General features: G+C 44.7%; 1 protein-coding gene across 3 annotated transcripts in view; it reads right to left on the reverse strand.

Annotated features, from left to right (window-relative positions):
• Positions 1 to 8,111: 8,111 nt before the first annotated feature.
• LOC128874767 (angiotensin-converting enzyme) overlaps positions 8,112 to 14,125 on the reverse strand; it is an 81,440-nt gene continuing 75,426 nt past the window's right edge. For all 3 annotated transcript variants that reach the window (XM_054119815.1, XM_054119816.1, XM_054119817.1), the window contains 2 exons: positions 12,751 to 12,917; positions 8,112 to 9,406 (listed from right to left, as the gene is read on the reverse strand). In XM_054119815.1, coding sequence (XP_053975790.1) covers positions 9,264 to 9,406; positions 12,751 to 12,917 — 310 coding nt within the window. In that variant the 3' untranslated portion in view covers positions 8,112 to 9,263. The remainder of the gene's footprint in view (positions 9,407 to 12,750; positions 12,918 to 14,125) is intronic.

Genomic DNA, 14,125 nt, shown 5'->3' on the forward strand with positions numbered 1-14,125 from the left:
CTCGGATCTGATTTCACGGAGCAAAGTCTCCAGCTGCCGAGTTTCAACGACTCCAGCCTCAAAACGGATCTTAATAGGGTCTTTCGTCTCTGAAATGTTTCAATGAATTCAAGCAGTCCACGGACCGCGATCAAACGGTACATTGGCATTCAACAACCGTCGCTTGTCAATGTCAATTAAGGAACTTGGACGATTAAATGATAAAGATGGGAGTCCTTTTATAAATTCATGTTTCAACGAATAAACGAAGATGAAGAAAGTATTAGGTGGACTGGAAAGTAATGTCGTTTTTGCAATTTTAAATACTTGTCTATCACTCATCAGGTCATTGATTTTCATCGATCTGGCATTGAAAAATTTGCACACTAGATGGCAAGAGGTTGTTGATAACGAGGGCGATTACATAATTAATTAAAAATAGAAATTTATCAAAAATTTGTTTGGATTTAATGTAAAAGAAACGACATTACTTTCCAGTTTACCTAATACGCCGAGGTTTCTCACAAAAAGCACTAACACATAAAACGTGTACACGGTCTTTACGAATCGACGTTGCCCCATGAATAATTTCGGATGTTTAGTTCCCAATCGATATAATAATACGGGTCGCAGGATAAGCGATCCGCGAGCGATCGACCGTAAACTTTGCCTACCCATTCGATTTCCCGTCGCGAAAAATAATTCACCCATGTTTTCCCAGGAACGCGAGGGAGGGAAACACGCGCTAATGTTGCTCCAGCGTTATTAGCTTCTGCAAGGAACGGCCACTTATTCACGGTCTATTGTTCTCGAAGGCAGAGAGGTTGGTTACGGCGGTTAAGCGTTAATCGATACGGCAGCGGACGGATTGTACACGTTTTCGCTGGGAACTAGCTGAAAATATCGTTTGCGAAGCGCGCGCCTTGTCGTGACGGGCTGCAAAAATGATCGGGATCACGGATACGCGCGATTAGGCCAATTAGTATGCCCGCGACCGACGTCTGCAGTTTTACGACGACAGCAAGGTTGCCCTGAATAGCTAACGGGGCGCTCCATCGTTGAAACCGGCTGGACGTGTTCGGTTCGGGTTGTTGTTGCGTTCCTCCGTAAATTCCCCGCGACGTAAGACCGCGACAACGTGAAAGTTCCGGCCTTCCTGCTCCGAGGGACCTGGAAAAGTTCTCTGTTCCGCCTCGAAAAACCACGACAATGTTTGCTCGACGTGTTGGGACATTTCTTGCATTTCTCAAACTATTTAAATTACACGGCCCCGATAGAAATCTGAGACGTCGTGCTCGGGGTCTATTTCGAGCTACGTACGCTTATATTAGGTAAAAAATGTATCTGTCGCATGTATCTGGTCGATACATGGTCGATACAATTCCTTCTATCGAGTAGAGGGTTCAGGGTGTACAACAAACATGGTCGAACTTTGGCATCGTGTATTTCTTAAACAAACTCGAGACCAGTCAAGTGATGACTTAAACTCCTTTTAAATTAACCTAGAGTACAACATATCTCATTTCCATCGAAATTCCTGACCAGGAATCTACAGAAAATGACCGATCTTCCATAAGATATCTTACCTTATATTTTTTTTCAATTTAATGCTAACGATGTCCTGCTGATAACGAGGAGAATATTCCGGTGGAACGTTAATGGACCACCAGTGCATTCCGAAGAGAATGATTCCCGATGAGGAACAGAAAGGAAAGTTGTCAGCTTCCAATTCCGAGATAACCGAAACGACCAACCTGAAAATGGTCCTTCTCGGGGTCCATTTCGCTGAAATTATATAGCGGAAGAACGTCGCCAGGGGAGATTTACGGCATTTCTCAGCTGAAATCGAAGGAAATATTTCAGCAGGAACGTCGATTGGTCGCGGAGAGGGAGAAATATTGGTAATTGCAACAGAGAACGGATCGGGTCTCGCCGGGGCGCAGTCTCGACTCCGGTTCCCGTTTTTTCCAAAATGTCGCAAGGCTTTGTAATCCGGCTGGATCATAAGATTACGAGCCCACGAGTCAACGGAACGTGGAAGTACACGAGACGTTGCATAACGATTGCGCTAACATACGTCGCGTTGTTTACCGTCCGCATGAACATCGGGGAACGTTCAATTAATGTCCCCCGTGCGGCACGGGACGTACGATTTGGACATAGAAAATAGAAAGCGCGCGTGTTGCATAAATTCGACACCTATTTCAGCGGACGAAGCCTAACCCTGACGCTGAACGATGCCTGGATACGCGAAACCCTAAGAACATAGAGGAAGATCGGACGTCGAAAGAGCGTTTCGTCGTTCTCTGCTTCGAAACGCTCAAAATTACGCCGTTTTCGGATACAATTTTTCACCGACTTAATCGCGAGTAAAAATTGATCATAGATCAATTTAATTAAATCAAATTAGATGAAATTAATCGGGGACGGATTTCCAGGGAGACCAGCGTCAGGCAATTTCACAAGACAGTGACATTGGATTCAGTTTTATACTCTCCGTTACGCAAGGCACCTATTGTTCAGCGCTAATCCTAATTACCGTCATTACGACCGAGCCAGATATTATTCTCGAGTATCGTTGACCCCTCGTTTCGTTTAATGCGTTTCGTTTCTTCGCTATCTCTGTCGACGGTCAACCTGGAAAACCACTGCTCCGTGTCAGAAAGGCCCTTTTTTTGCTTCAATTTTTTCCTTCAATTAAAAATTAACGATCATAAACGATCTCTTTGATCTCTTATGCATCGCTGATTATTCAGCGAACTTCCCACAGCATTCACTGACACGACCATTCAGAGTTATTAGGCGAATCGGAAAATAATGTCGTTTTTACAATTTTAAATACTTGTTTATCGTTCATCAGCTCATTGATTTTTATCGTTCTGGCATCGACAATTTGCACACTAGATGGCAAAAGGCTATCGATAACGGGAGCGATTATACAATTAATAATTAAAAATAGAAATTTATAAAAAGTTTGTTTGAATTTAATGTCAAAGAAACGACATTACTTTCCAGTCCACCTAATATTTTAGATACACGGAAATATCTATTTGGTTTAATCCAGTCTCGCTCGTGAAAAACGAATGAAAAGTCTTTCTGAAATAATATATGCACAATTAACTTTTTCCTTCCGACGTGTATCCGACTGGAAAATTCCTTGGAAGTCGAGAACCAGCCTAAGGGTATTCCTGATTGCATCCAGGTTGATTACGCTCGATTCGAGCCTTATGTCACCGTTTCCTCGTCACTGGATCTCATTCTCCACTTCCGTTTCTTTTTGCTTTCACTCGCTCCAAACACGTTCATCCGTTGATCGTAGCCCTTGGCGAATTTTCCCATGTCCCAGTGTCGGGTTTTACAGGACTCCATGGCTCGATAATCGAGGAGTCTTAATTGCAAACAGAATAACATTTGTCTGAAATAATAAAATAGCCATCGCGACACAAATAAGAGCCAAGAGTTAAGCCATGCCCATTTTTAAGAAGCAGGAAACTTGTCACTTCTAACAGATGGGTTTGTATCGACGAAACAAACCCCGAGCTCTTTCCTGTTCGTCGTTAAACAACTTTTTCTAATTTGTTGCAATCAGGACACGTGTCTGAGGCGTTATGCATACAAAATAAGTAGTAAAAATGATTTCTTTATAACATTTCTAACTAAATTATTGAAAATATGGCACCGAATGGGAGATGCTTTTTGAAATGATAAAATTGAAATAAAATAAAATAATTTCTTCGGTTGATTTCAACGCTCTGTCACAAAAGAGCGTGATTTGTTTCGATGAAACAAACCAGAGCGTATTCCTTCCTTTAATTTTTTAACGTTCCACGTCGAATGGACACCGTTGGATCTGAGAGAACCGAAGGTTTCATTTTCGCAACAGGATTCGACGAAAACGAAGACGAAGCACGAAGGGAAAGGGTTCGTTCCTTTCACTCGGCGAGCTACAGATGTGCGCGGAACGGGTAATAAAATACTGCAGTCTGATAAAATTTCCTGCCGGATGGCCTATGACGTAAATCTAAGCGAGCAGAGTGTATCGATCACCGAAACGTTCGTTCGTCGCCCTGAGAAACGTATCGAGCGGTTTGGCCGCCATGTTTCCGTCGAGTTCTTTTTAATTGCGTACAGAGATTGATAGCGCGCGGCCGAAGTGATTGTTTATCGGAATCTGTGACACTTCGTATCTATTGTCGCCATTGAGGATGGGTAGCGAACGATATCGATGTTCAAGGTCATCCGACGGTCATTGCGTTCGCTGCATAATGCAACGATTAGTAGGTTGGTGGCGTACGATGTGTCAACTAAATTGGAAAAATGGTACTCGTGGAAACATAGAATCGACAGGATTGCGTTACGAATATGTCGCTATAAATTGTTATTATTTTATGGCTGGCCATTGTATTATTATCGTTATCGGTATTAATTATCTTATTAATTCCATACATCTATATATGCAAGGTACGTCAGGTCTAACCCACATATGTTGCTCCGCAATCCCAGCAATTAATTCGTCCAACTGCAGATAGTAGGACAAATCCATTTATTGCCCGCAACTCCCTTAGCTATACCATTGGTAAATTGGCCAATGTTCGATTCGTGCTAGCCTAGATATCAAACTGCATACTTTTCCTCGACAATCGAGCAACGATATTTCCCCAATATCCATTCCAGCCGGGGGGATAACGTTCGAGTGACGCAAGAAATATTATCCAGAGGGTATTCCGATTTCTCAAATAACGTTAACAAGAAACGGGACCGAAACACAACGTACCCAGTCGTCTGGAAAATTATTTGTCAAGCTGGATGCGTCCCTGTCAACAGGAAACAATCTCTGCCGGTCGATCGAGGCCACATGAACGTCCATCGAGTTTTTTCTTTTTTTTTTGCACGATCGTATTTCAGCGAACCAGGCGACGCGTGTACTTGGGCATGTGCACTCGATCATGCGTGTGCGTGGCCACGGTGAAAGTTCGTCGAGTCATTGTGCAGACATTTCGCGGAAAGAGAAGGACTTCCCGGTCCTCCCATTACGCAACAACGAGGACCAGTTTTTGGCAAGGTAGACACTCGCGTTGGCCCACGAAATCGAAAGCGAAAGGGGAACGATCCTCCTCCGATTCGACTCTGAAAAATTACCCCTTGACCCCGGTGGTCCTTAACCTTTTTGGGGTGGTTGCATAATTTCCGGATGTCGTATGATCAAGAATGTTGGCAGGAAAATGGCGCGGCCATCTATTTGTGTATCTACGAGTCTCCTACGACACCTGAAAGTTTTATAGTCAGATCTTTGGACGAGGACCGTGACAGACTAGATTTAACCTCGTTTCGTGTATTATCTATTAAGAATACGTAACTCTCATCTGTACTACTCCGTGTAAACCTCTCTTCAATATCTACACTCAGTCCCATGAATATTCCTACCCTCTATGTCTATCGAAGAAATTTGTTTAAATTAAGTGGTAGATTTGACGTTTCCAAGTGCATGTTTGCATAAACATGTTGATGTATATAGAACAAATATATACATGTATAATCTTATTCATACATATATTTATATTTAATTTAGGGAAACTTCTTCGATAGACATAGAGGGTACGAATATTTATGGGATTGACTGTACGTATAACAGTGCATGTTTGTATAAACATGTTGACGTATATAGAACAAATATATACATGTATAATCTTATTCATGTATATATTTATATTTAATTTAGGGAAACTTCTTCCAAGTGCATGTTTGCATAAATATATTGATGTATACAGAATAAATATATACATGTATAATCTCATTCGTACATATATTTATATTTAATTTAGGGAAACTTCTTTAATAGACATAGAGGGTACGAATATTTATGAGATTGATTGTATAATAGTCAACCTCTACCGTCCTTAAGGGATCCTCTATTTTGCATCGCTGCTTCAAGAGCAGATTTTTAGTCTCTTTAATAACCACAAAGACACAGTTGCACAAACGAATGCTTTTTTTCCAATATCCTGGGGGCCTCGAAAGTGGTCCCGGGCTACTTTCGATCCCTGAAAGGCCCCGGTTAAAAGTCACAGAACCCTTTCTAGTAGCCCGGGGCCAGGACGTGGATCGAGATCGACGACCGAGGCGTGACTTCTCGTGCTTTTATGCTATTCTTTTTTTTTTCTCTCTCTCCCCTTTCTGAACTTTACTCGAGCAGAGAAACGCCCGAGGCCTCCGATTCCGCGGCGGTTTTATCTTCCCGAGCAACCGACAGCGATTAACGTTACATTAATTAAACAGCTCCGCGTAAAAAATCTCGGATCTCGTAACCGTAAATTCAGCCGAGCTAATTACGAAGTTCGTTTACGGTTATGCAAGTCGCGGATCGAAGGTGATCGGTGCTAACGCGCGCCGATCGTCGACTCTCCGCGTTTCTTCATCGAGTTTCGCGCGAAGGGATGGGAATTATGATAATTTTCGCGAAAGTTGTACATCTCGAGGAAAAATTCGATAAATGCCAGCGAGTAGATCGGTCGATCGGTAGGTGAATGATCGGTGCGTTGGGTCGGATCGATTGGAGTGGACGCGAGTTGGAACGTAACATGGTCAGTGGCGTGTTGGACCTTTTCTGAGGTCTGGAGTGAAATAGAATTAACTTTTGCCATCCAAGAGAACCTCTACTCGATGTACGAGGTATCTAAACCACAGATTTCTTGCCTGCCTATGGCACACTACGCCACTGAAGTATTATATCTTCGACCCTTGACTTCCATGGCACTTGAATCAGTCGAAGTCAGAGTCGAGGTAGGGCCCAGTTGAACTATGATTCGGGTTAGATCTCGATGTTAACGGTTAAGAATCAAACCTGACTCGAGCATTAGTCTAAATCTGCATCGTTGCCAAACCTGTTCCCATCTCTTTCGAATTAAAAACGCCGCGGGTCGTTCGATAATATTCGAGCCGCATCGAACGCGAAACGGGAGGACGATAAGATCGGACACGTTCGAGACCGTTCTAATAAAAGCATCGCGGCACGTTCAAGTGATGCAACCGCTCCTGGTTTTTCGGGCTCGGTTTCCGCATCTTCGCGTTACGCAAGTGGGTGAACCAGTTTCTGGACAGACCACCTTTGTGTAATTATGCACGAGCAGCTGTCCCGCAAGAACAATAACGCTCCCTGTCGTGTGGCCCGCCGTGAAAGCTGTCGTCCTACGCGGTCTCGGCTGCGACGAGACTTTCGTCGATCGGTCAAATTTCGCAACACACGCGGCCTTCGAATTGGCTCGGAAACATTTCTTACGATTCGTGTAATTGCTTCGATTTGTAGATTCTTTTTTTTTATCGAGTTTTACCGAGGTTTGGACGATACACGGCGTTTGAAGTTGTTTCAATTTCACACTACATCGACCAAAGTTTCATTTGTACCTATTTTGTATAGCGATCAAACAAATGACTAGCCTTAAAGACACTTTTTTCAATTGAATGCGTAAACGAGGTCTTGGGAACCAGAGTGGCCCGAGTAACGTTTCTTTTTTAAATTGTGGTATGGCCTAAAGCGCACAGCTGATACGATGTTTTATAAAACTAAAATGACGCATGTTTAATTTCCTCAATCGTTAACAGATGACAGCGTAGAACTGCAACGAATTTTTGGCAAATAGGTCCAATTTCTCTTCATAACTAATTACCATAATTTTGTAGATAGGCTACTCTCTGGTTCTCATGGCCTCGAATATTCCACGCGGTGCTAAATTGAATAATGCATGAAACAATTGTATACGATTTATATATCGTACATAATAACTGTATAGAAAAGTTTGAAAACATAGGTTTCATGTCGGACGAGGATTCTTGGCATTTCTAGGTCGAAGGTACAATATCCATCGGGAAATACCCGACACGGTAACCCTGAACGAGAATTTAATAATTGCTTCAGAAGTATGTATGCAATAAAGGAAAAATGTAAATATCGTCAGGCTCGAAGCGTTCGACGATTAATAATTTCGAAAGTCTGGAATAATGGGTTCGCGCAACAGGATCTCTTCCAGGAGGGTAAAGGTCAGGTTGGACGCATTGCGAACGGATCAGAAGCCCCGAATTTGGCTTGCAACATCTGGTCCCGCGTCAGTGGCGATAGAAATATTTCAGACGAAAAATTGTTTTCTTCCTTTATTTGTCTAGTTTCACTTACAGTACATTCTTCTTAAAATTAGAACTCGCCTCAACGACGAACGAGAGGATAACTAAAAGGTAACTCACGCGGTCGAGTTTGAAAGTATAAAATAAAAAAAATTCCTTTTCGCGTCGAATGAAAATAAATACAGGTTAAGAGTTCCTCCTCGTATAATTTTCAAGCGAGTTTTAACTAGACGGAGAATCGCACGCGAAATTGCTCGTTTCCTGAAGAACTGAAAAGACAGGTTGACGCGTTAAACGTTTCAAAACATCTCCGTGGTTTTCGTCGAATATATTAACGGAATAAACAATCGTATTTACACACCCTTTACATTTCCGTCGGCTCGGAACATGGTCGACATTGTCTGCTACGAACCGTGAATCTGATCTTCTCGCCAAATAACGGAGCCGACAATTATAGCACGTATCGCGATTCACGTGCCCGCATTCGCACGCGAGCCTCCTAATTATAGCCGTTCTACGTCCATTGCTAGATGGGTGGCGATTAAATTAATAACGAATACTTACACGCAACGATAGGTGCACGCGTCGCTCAATGGCGCCTACACCTGCAGCGATAGGGTAGATTCCGGACGTCTCTTTCAACGTGTAGCTTAATCCAATTTTTATCTAGCACCTATGGTAAAGGGGAACGCTTTGACGCGAGCGAATATTTTTCTAAAAGTTCTAGCTTCATGTGGGAGCATCAGGACCATAGAAATTTATCCCATTGGATAGGGTCGTGGGAGATTTAGATTTTCTATACCTACGCGTTGACATTTCCTAATGAACATTTTTATAACTACTGTTTATGTATTTTTGATACACCTATCGACTATGTTTATAATACATCTCGTATCGTCAGAAAAGAATTCCCAATTCAGCCTTGGCGTTCCCCTTTAAGTCGCTAGCACCGAAAGCTAGCATCGAAACGGATTTCGACTGCGAAGCACGGTCGACAAGTCCCAGGCCCTGACGGAGTTCCCTTAGATATTTGCTGATCTATTTGGTCGGTGGCTTTGGCAGAATCGTGGAGCGTCGGTCGGTTTCCGGTCCGCGACGCTCGAGAGAAGGGAAAGTGTCGAATGAAACGCTCTCGGGATATGGACGCTTGATTCACGTGTCCGCCTCTCTTAATGAACCCCAATTACCGTCAGGAGAATCGCCATGATACCAGTCAGGATCGTCGAGGTATGCGTCGAGCCAACGCCGTAGAATCCGCTCCCGTAGACCTGCAGGCCCGCTGTCTCTATGCTGCGCTTGCAGTAGTCTCCATCTGCAATCAGATTATTCGTGGCTATCGTAAATTAGAATTTTCAATTTCATAATTTTAAAGCACGAAACCTGAAGGATTGATATTTTGCAATTTACTGGCGCTATCGACTGTTCGTTCTTGGAATGTCCCTCAATGTTACGATTGAATTTAGTGAGCGAGACACGTGGGATTTCTATTTCATAAGATTTAGAAGGTGTAGAAAATGTCTGGATCGATGATTTTCCTTCGAGTTGGTACAGCGAGTAGAGTGAAAAAAATAGGAACGGCAGGGGGAAACATTCCTGGGATAGTCGACGGATAGAAGTTGTTCCGATAATCGTTCGCCATTTGCTTGGCTGCGAATCGTTAAATTGCGAGCTTGGAGAACGTGCCGCAGAGATCGTTCGTGCTGCAGGGCGAAGGATAGGAAATGAACCACTCTGGAATCCCGCGATCGAGATTGACGGAAACAAAAAACTGGGCCCACCTATCGAGGGGAAGTAAAGGGAGAGGTAAAGGGGGAACGGAGAGAGGTGGTTTTCCCTTTCGATCGGACCTTCCTGTCTTTTTCTAACGCGTTACGTCTGCATAGAGATCGAGAGGTTCGTTTCTTCCTCCGATCTTGTTGGAATCGAAGATAAAATGAAAACGAGGGTGAAATCGATAGAACGATGGACTCGAACGAAAGCAAAACTCGCGCTGTGGATCGAGGGACTACGGTATGGCTGAGGCCGCTTTTCGACGCGAAAGAAAAAGGCACGCACAGGTATCGCGATCGAAAGAGAAATTATACGACCTAACCGTTTGTAATTTCTTCCTCTGCAATGGTACGCGCGCGAGTCACGTACATCTCCGCTTTCCATCGCCATCGCTTCTAAGAAGCAGTCCCGTTTTCCCCCCTGGTCGGTGTCCGTGAACCGATTTCTTCCTTTTATCCCGTCAATGCGGATCCATTCGAATGACACGCGATTCGAAATGCAAGATTATAGTCGAACGAAGAAGACGACCCTTGTAGACGCATTTTTTGGATAAATTTTTCATTTCGTAGTGTGGTGGCGGCGCCGGTTCCTATGAAGGGAGCATTTCGTTCTGGGTTTGCTAATGGACTCTTCAGTAAGGCTACCTAACAGACCTGTGTCTTGGATGCCGGGATGTTGGGAGGGTCGGTATGGAATGGCTTATGTATGAATGTTAAGCGGGACCGAGTGCGTTTGAGAAACGCGCGGATCGCGATTTCCCTCTGGTGGTGAGGATAGAAGGTGCCACCACAGGAGAAGAAAATGTTGGGTACCATTTTATAATAGGACTAGCTGTTCCCCGTGGTTTCACCCATCGTGGAATACCGTTCTTGTTTTATAATATCTCCACCCCAGTCCAAATTTCGCCCAGACTTTCTTTTTATTTAAATATTATATGGTATGAATTTGAGCTAAACAGATCCCACCTAGGAGTGTCTAACACAAACAAAAACAATCCGAAGCACCACACGAACATGTGATGTGAGTATAAGGTAAGGATAGCTTCAGTAGTTCAACCGTGATGGTCAGACATGCATGCGTACCAACGTTTTTATATATTAAGATATTATTCTAAGTAACATTGATCGATTGCTAGACCGTCAAGCATTTAAATTTGATTTGCAATCGATCGATCTTCTACTTGGAACGTCTATCCAGATGAGATTATCGCCCATCTCCGATTCTCACACTCGAGCGAGAGGACACGGAAAAGGCCTGCGAGTTGCGCACGCGAGCATACGTGCAAATTCGAGCGGCGGGCCTTAAGGTGCAACGTGCAGTGGAAACGAGAGTCGAATCGTCGAACGTGTCTCACGACTGTTAGCTTCTCGCTCCGGATCGACGTTCTCCTCTTTCCTCTTACATCTTACATGCTCGCGTCCGCTCCACTCCGATTTCGCAATTTCGCCAGTCCCACGGGCCCAGAACTTCGCCAGCCAGGGCCCAGATACCTACGCCACGGTTTACGGCGGAAGTAGCCACGATCGAGGCGACGTACAGGCCTCGCAAAATTCCGAAAAGGTGCCCAGAAGCGTCTCGGAACATCAAAATTCGAGCGAAACGTTAAGGAGGAAGCGTTGAAAGAGACTCAACGCGTCGAGTTTGGAAATCATTCGACGGATACGCTTTGGTTTAAAGCGTATTTTGTCTAAAGACAAATAGGTAAGTAGAGGATTCGAAGATCCTTCGGATTAAGAAGGGTCAGAACTTGCAAAAATCCAAACTGAAAGTCCGAAAATCTTTGTTGTTCGATTTCCTTAATTTTCTTGCTTTTCAGCGCGGCAGTTTTGTGCAACGGCGGTTGCGAGTTTTCCGCGCGGAATTTGGCAACAGCCGAACAGGCACGGCTCGGGGAAAGACGCGGCAATCCCGATAATTTCTTCGTACAACGGGATCGTAATTCAGCGGAGTGTCGTCACACAATGAATATTTGTAGCGCTCGACGGTAACTGGCACGTGGGAACTGCAACCTTCAATCTGTTACGGTAGGAAGTTGCATAATTTGTAACAAGTTACGATGAAAGGCGCACCAGGAGAGCCCCGTACTGATCGCGCGGTGTCACGTGAATCGGTTCCTTGTTTGCGTCTGATTGCGGGAGGGGAAAAAATCGCTTGTCTCGAATGAGAATCGCACGCCTGACATGGCACTCGAACGCGGAATTGGAAAGTCAACCGTTTCGCGATACGAAGAATCGAAAGTGAGAAGTCATCGGCTGTTATACATCCGACGCGTTAAAATCGTCGTGGTTTCGTCGATCTAGTTCTTTCGCGCCGTGGGTTCCACGTGGACGATGGTTGCGTGACTCGAGACAGGGAGGTATTCTTCCGGGTTTAGTGGACTTCCGTAGGTGGAGCGGGTAGGTGACACGGGGAGATTGGAAATAATTTTATTACGAAGATTTAAGATAGATTGCTGCTCTTTGTAACCAAAGAAGGATAGATATCTGCTCATGAAAGGGACCCTGCAATGACTGAACGTGTATAGAATTTGTACATTTGTGCACGATGAAATATTGATACAATCGTACTACTATACGTATTCAGCACACGTTTTAGCATATTTCTGTGGGTATCAACATACATAAACGCATAAACGATGTCAATATGCATGAAACCATTAGATAGTTTCAAGCGGTTTTGATTCGAGTCGAGCCCGACACTGTGCCAGACGGTCTCTCACGATTGCTAGCAGGTAAGGAACTCACAGTGAGAATAATTATATATCTATCAATCCAAAGAAGCAGACCTCAAGGTCTAGGACTTCTTCAGGGCACCATATAACTTAAAAAAAAAAAAAAAAAATCGAAACAACGAAACAATTCTCCAAAGTGACTCAGCAGCACTTACCGTAAGACCAGCCGACGACGTCGCCCGTCCTCAGGTTCTCCGTTCTCAGCCAATCCTCGAGGGGCCTGAAGTACTCCCTCAACGCGGACGCGTCCAATCTGTCCTCGCCGATTGCTCCTCGAAGAGTCTCCTGCCACGGCTGCGACGACCCCTTCTCCATCAGTCGTCTGCGAACGATAAGAACAAAAAGGTTTGCACTTTTTCCTAGGTGGCACGCAACATCGAGGCAAACAGTAGGCGCGTGCTTCGGCATTCAAATCGCTCCCGTGGAAGCTCGTAATTCACGCGCGTTGTTAGGGTTAACGAGATTACGCGCGATTGCGACACCTGCCTCATCTCTCTCACAACGAAAATCCGTGGAACTGGCCGCAGGAAAACCGTGTCCACGGGCAGAAGTGGGACGAGGGAAAAATGAAGACGCCGTAACGAGCCTTTTCTTCCACACTCGCTGTACTAATTAGGCTATCTTTGGCAATCGGCCGCGGCTTTGAAGGCGGTCGAGTGTGGCCCGTGTCACAACCTCTGTTCTTAAAGTTACGACGCCGAGTTATTATTCTGGCTTCTAAAACTAGGGCGGAAAAGTGTTGTGCATAAATTATGCATATCGAAACTCTCACGCCTCCGGGTAACGCCTGCGTTCTTCCTGAACCGAGGATTTTCGTTTCGCTTCGCATTCTTATACGGTAGACTCTCCCGCGCGAGATTGGCGTTTTTCTTGGTCGGAATGAACATGCTTTAATTTTAGAGTATTAATCTTTTAGTAATAAGTATACGTGTCTTTTCTTTGCTGATGAATGATAAATAAGTATCGAGATTCGCAGAAACGATATTACTTTCCAGTCCACCTAATATCTGCGTATCTGCGCGAAATCTCGCTGCGCGACGATGGAATCAGCGGTTGGAAATCAGTGCCAAGGGTCGTTGTATCGCAAATCTTAAGAACGGTGCTAGCCGGGCCTATTTTCTGCGGCGGAGTCGCTCGCCCTCGCTCTAATTTGCCCGTCCACGCGCATCGCTGCATAATTCCATCGCAGCCTCTCGCAACGCGGTCGCTAGAGCTTCGGGCAATAATCTCGTTCAGCTCCTTCGAAGATAATGCACGCTTTGATTCCGGCCAGTTACACCCACGCGAGGACGGTGGTTTGCGCGGCTGGCTTCTGGTTATTACGGCTACCGCTGTCGTCATCCGCGGGGAACCTTGCTCAAGCGCTCTTCAGCGTCGCCACTGGTCCAGTTGTTGTTGCACGAGCAGCAATAATCGCCCCCTTCATTATTTTGAAACGTGGAGCACTTCCCAATATCTACCCAGAGCTGTCTCCGGAGTTGTTGGAGAATTCGTCCTTACGCAAATGAGTAGTAATAAGTTGTAACCCTT

The sequence above is a fragment of the Hylaeus volcanicus genome, chromosome 4, assembly GCF_026283585.1.
Source record: "Hylaeus volcanicus isolate JK05 chromosome 4, UHH_iyHylVolc1.0_haploid, whole genome shotgun sequence".
NCBI classification, from domain to species: Eukaryota; Metazoa; Arthropoda; class Insecta; order Hymenoptera; family Colletidae; genus Hylaeus; species Hylaeus volcanicus.